Raw genomic sequence first — 5,203 nt, 5'->3', positions numbered from 1 at the left:
CACATCACAGAGAACCTCACATGGACCTACAACACCACCGCCCTAGTCAAGAAGGTGCAACAGCGCCTCTACTTTCTCAGGTGGCTGAAGAATTTAGGCATTCCCCCTCGGGTCCTCTACAAATTCTATCGCAGCACCATCGAGAGCGTCCTGACCCTCTGCATCACTGCCTGTTACGGAAATTGCTCCGTTTACGACCTCAAAGCCCTTCAGCGGGTACCGGAGCATCGGGTCCCGGCCTCCAGGCTCATAGACAGTTTTCACCCGCAAGCCATCAGACTACTGAACTCTTGAACCGGGATTGATGCCCGGCACAACTGTTTTTTGCACTGACTCCCTACACCTTGACACACGTGCACTCACTCACACAAAGGCTCGCACACACACACACACACACACACACACACACACACACACACACACACACACACACACACACACACACACACACACACACACACACACACACACACACACACACACACACACACACACACACACTCCATGACTGCTGCTACTGTATTCCTACTGTATTTATAATACTGCACAATGTCTATTTGTTATTGCACAATTCCCCTACACATGTGTAAATATCCTATTTCATTCAATTGAGTGACTTTTTGTAGATATTTTAGCTAAGTTTGTATCCAATTTTTTTTACATCGAGAATTTATTTTTCTTGTACTCTTTTATTCAGTCAATAACTACTTTCCTATTGTTGTTGCATTGTCGAGAGGTAAACCTGCAAGTAAGCATTTTGTTGCACTGTGTACACCACGTACATCATGTGTATATAATAACCAAACTTGAACATGAACAGATCTAATGAAAATGGGGATGCGTGCCACCAATCCAGCGCGGGCTCTGGCCTTTTTGGGGGGATTTGATGTTGGAGAGAAAAATGCTCAGCTTTAAATGTAATATTCTGCAATTCTACACATTTTGTCATGGGGCCTAGAGAAAATATTGCAGTTTTTAAGCAAATTTTCTAAAATTCTTTACATTTTTTGTCATGTCGGCAGAGAGAACATTTAGCAGCCACTTATGCACTTATTGCCTGAGCACTTACCTAACTACCCACAGGAGGCACCACACCATGACAATTTTATTCTGGGTGTCATTAGAGTTTGAGTAAACAAACTGCTGTACACTGTTTTTTTCTTTGTTTAAAAGGTATAAAAGGTCAGTGATGTGACAGTAGTTTATGTGGAATAGCCCACTGACACACAACGTACAGTATGCCTATGTCTACACCACGGCAGTCTGGAGAAAGATACTAGGTGATCTGGACTTATATCCTTTTTTAGACTTAAATCCTGTTTTGTTGTTTTAGATATATATTTTTAACTTTTTATAATTCAAACAGTAAGGACATCAGAGGGGGAGACAGGCAAGTGGGAGAAAGAGTGAGATAGGTGGACACAGGGATTGATCCATGGTCTCTGGTGGGGAGATGTATATATGACTTATGCAAGGGGGTTTTACCACCGTATGGGTCTGCACGACTTGCCTCCTGTTTGATTCACACACTATGATTGGAGTGTTTGTCAGTGTAACAGTAAAGTAAAGGCTGGTAAGCTGAGACATTGCGTCAATTGTATTTGTTATTCAATATATTGATATTATTGAACTACACTAGGGATGAATGAAGTTTGCTGTATAGACTACTCAATGTACATTGCAGCCACAGGTAACAATGTTTTTCCATGGGAATGCCTATGGGATATAACACTTTGAAGAGTAATACCGTGGCAATAATGCAAAGAGTTTTGGTCATCGATGGCAAATCTAAGAATTAAGGATTTATGAGACATCAATAAGAGATTGATAGTTTCACCTGATAGACAAATATATCTACAAATATTTCAATGTACTATTAGGAAAATGGAAAACTCAACTCAATTCACATCATTTATGCTAGCTGGATATAGTGACAGTGGACACTTAAAGTACTTCTATTTGATTATATTAACTGTGTTATACATCTCCATAGTCTTTGCGAACATTGTGCTTATCATGGTTATATGTATGGAGAGGAGCCTTCATGAACCCATGTATCTGTTTCTGTGCAGTTTGTTTGTGAATGAGTTGTATGGTAGCACTGCTTTGTTTCCTGCTCTTATGATTCATTTGGTTTCAGATGCCCATTCAGTTTCCACTGTGTACTGTTACCTACAGATGTTTAGTATATACACATATGGATCTATTGAATTCAGCAATTTAGCAGTCATGTCCTATGACAGGTACCTTGCTATATGTTATCCACTACAGTATAATGTTGTCATGACACCCAACAGGGTGTGTATTTTAGTTTGTGTAATATGGTTGTACTCTTTTGTAAAATTCATCATAACACTGTCTTTAACTATTCGTTTGAAATTGTGTGGGAACGTTATAGACAAAGTGTACTGTGACAACTACCTGCTGGTGAAACTTGCTTGTTCAACTTCAGACACAACAGTTAATAACATCTATGGACTCTACGGTGTTGTTTTGTCTGTCGCCATCCCTTTAATTACTATTTTGTTTTCTTATATTAAGATTCTGACTATTTGTTTGAAATCTTCCATTGAGACCAGACAGAAAGCTTTCAGCACCTGTACTCCTCACCTGGCCTCGCTGCTCAACTTCTCTTTCGGCTGTTTCTTAAATCTGCTCCAGAGTAGATTTGATAGGCCTATGAGAAATGTTCCAACTGTACTTCACACTATTTTATCAGTGTACTTTCTGATGTGCCAGCCACTTTTTAATCCTGTTGTGTATGGCGTTAGGATGACTAAAATCAGACAGGCTTGTAAATACATACTACCTGTAGGTCTGTACCCTAAAACATAAGCTAAACATTAGTGTGACCTTTTCTGTCCTGATTGTTAGATTTTTGTGAGGTTGACTTGTGTGTTTTGTTACTTATAGTTACCATAATGAATGGGGGTGAGGATGGTGAAAATCAGACATGTAAAACATTTGCTAATTTGTGAAATATTGTCATTGACCTTTTATTCACTTTATAAATAAATGGAATCGGACTCGTTTGCCTGACAGGCCTACTGTCCCCCTATGAACCTCCATTAAGTTAAAGCCACGCCAAACAGCTCCATGCCACCAGGACCTGGATACCCACAACAGAGGACAGTTTCTTTTGCTCCCAAGCACCATGCCTTTGGGACTCACTTCCTGACAATTGCAAGGCTGCTCAGACTGTTGGGGCCTTCAAAGTAGGCCTTATGACTCATCTCTACGAGCCTTCCCTTCCCTTCCTTCTAGATTTTGCTTTCAAGGTTTGGTTCTATATCTATATTTTGTATGCTTTTTTTGTTTATATTTTATTTGATGCACTTTGAGATTATTCTTGTGTAATGAAAAGCACCTAAAAAATGTAATACATTAATTTATTTCATAACCCCAAAAAAACTGAAGTTCATTACTTTGAATTCTTACTTATGTTGACAGCTGTATCTAAGTATGTAACAGCGGATAAACTGATGTACAGTAAATGTGGAAAAGGTAAACCCACCTTATAGCCCACCTGGCACCATTACATCCATCCTAACAGAAAATAGGCCCTGTACAGTACATACAAGCTTGGGGATTGTATGACATTTTGAGAGAGAAATTAAGGGAAACACTGTAGCATGAAAACCAACTGTATTCTGTCTGAGATCTGGATGCATGTCATGTTTTCTGAGGGCCAACTGTTCAATGTAACATGATATATGTGTGCCAGCTATCTGACAGATGACTAGCTTTGGTATTCTTCATACCAGAAAGGCAACTACCTGGGACACAAGAGTAACATGTTGCCTAATTTGGATAGCTTATTCTGTCCTCACAAAATCCAGATAATTCATTCATAATGATAAATATACTGTATATACTGTATTTTGTTTTATTTATAAATTGGAGGACCAGATTTACCTTTATGTCATTTAGCAGACGCTTGTGTCCATAGCAACTTACAGTTAGAGCATTCACCTTGAGATAGCTAGGTGGGACAACCACATACCCATCTTGTTTTTCCAGGGTTACTGTAAAATATGTTTGACCCACAGAATAAAAGAAAACAGCAAGGGTAATGATAATGGATTGCATGTATGAAACACATTTGTCATGTACTCTATCCATCCTGTAAAAAGCTGTCAAAAGTTTTGGAGTTCTGTCAATGAAAATTGTGTGAAACACCAGTAATTTGTTTTACTCCATCCATACTTTACCATGGGGACAGCAGAAGCCAATAACAAGAGCATAATAAACATGTTTATCGAGTCATTAGGTGCCAGGTCATTAGTCCACTATATTGCCTTGTTCCCTAGGAACCAATTAATGCAGCTATTAACCTGTAGAGACCTGAGGGGCTCCAGGAGAGGAACGGCTGGTCTTGATTGCATCCCAAATTGTATTCTATTCTCTCTAAATATTCCCTATTCCCTATATTGATCAGAGGCCTCTGGTCAAAGGTAGTGCACTATATAGCCATTTGGGACACACAGCTTCTGTCATCGCCTCTGGGTTGATAGGCTCTGAAAGTGTACTGTAGGCCTAGGGAAGCCCAGAGTGTCAATAACGGTCCTAATTGTTACCTAAGCAGGAAAGGCTCTGGGCCTAGGTTTTAGACTATAGCTAGGACTCAGGGTCCTGCGTTATTCCCTGTTTTCCCTGGTTAGATCATATGGTCAGGAAAAACTATAGTGCCCTAATACGTATATAGCCTGGGTTCCGGTCTGTTTGTGCTAACATTCCACCCCTTGTCATTCCATACATGACAAGGAGTTGGAATGATAGCACAAATAGATCTGGGCCCAGGCTACCAACGATGACATCTCCTCAGACTGTTGTGTTGCCTCCCTCATTCAGACTGAAGCTAACAAGGTACTCCCTCAACAATACCAAGATACCTGCCAGTGGTTGGAAACAAGAATAATGGACGGATTCTCCATGAAAGTGTATTTTAGTCCAGGACTATACTTAATCTGGGTCCAGGAAAAAGTCCATTGATATGACCTGTCCTTGGTGTTTTCTTTTTTCATCAACGCCATCATTATCTCCCCGAGATTGCGATTGCAATTTTGTGTCTATGTTATAGACAGAGTGTATTGTGACAACTACTTGCCTGTTCAAATATTACACAAAAATGTAATATGGGTTCTTGTAACTGTGCCTTCTTTAGCTATTTCCTCTAAATATGTTAAGTCTTTTAAAGAGACGA

At 39.7% G+C, this 5,203-nt stretch overlaps 1 protein-coding gene across 1 annotated transcript; it reads left to right on the top strand.

Annotated features, from left to right (window-relative positions):
• Positions 1-1,281: 1,281 nt before the first annotated feature.
• On the top strand, positions 1,282-4,988 carry LOC109909407 (olfactory receptor 11A1-like). The gene has a single exon (XM_031796373.1). It carries the CDS (start codon positions 1,885-1,887, stop codon positions 2,833-2,835), a length of 951 nt encoding a protein of 316 aa, XP_031652233.1. The 5' UTR covers positions 1,282-1,884; the 3' UTR covers positions 2,836-4,988.
• Positions 4,989-5,203: the final 215 nt, after the last annotated feature.

The sequence above is a fragment of the Oncorhynchus kisutch genome, linkage group LG18 (assembly GCF_002021735.2).
Source record: "Oncorhynchus kisutch isolate 150728-3 linkage group LG18, Okis_V2, whole genome shotgun sequence".
NCBI lineage: Eukaryota > Metazoa > Chordata > Actinopteri > Salmoniformes > Salmonidae > Oncorhynchus > Oncorhynchus kisutch.
This window is presented reverse-complemented; position numbering and strand designations above follow the sequence as displayed.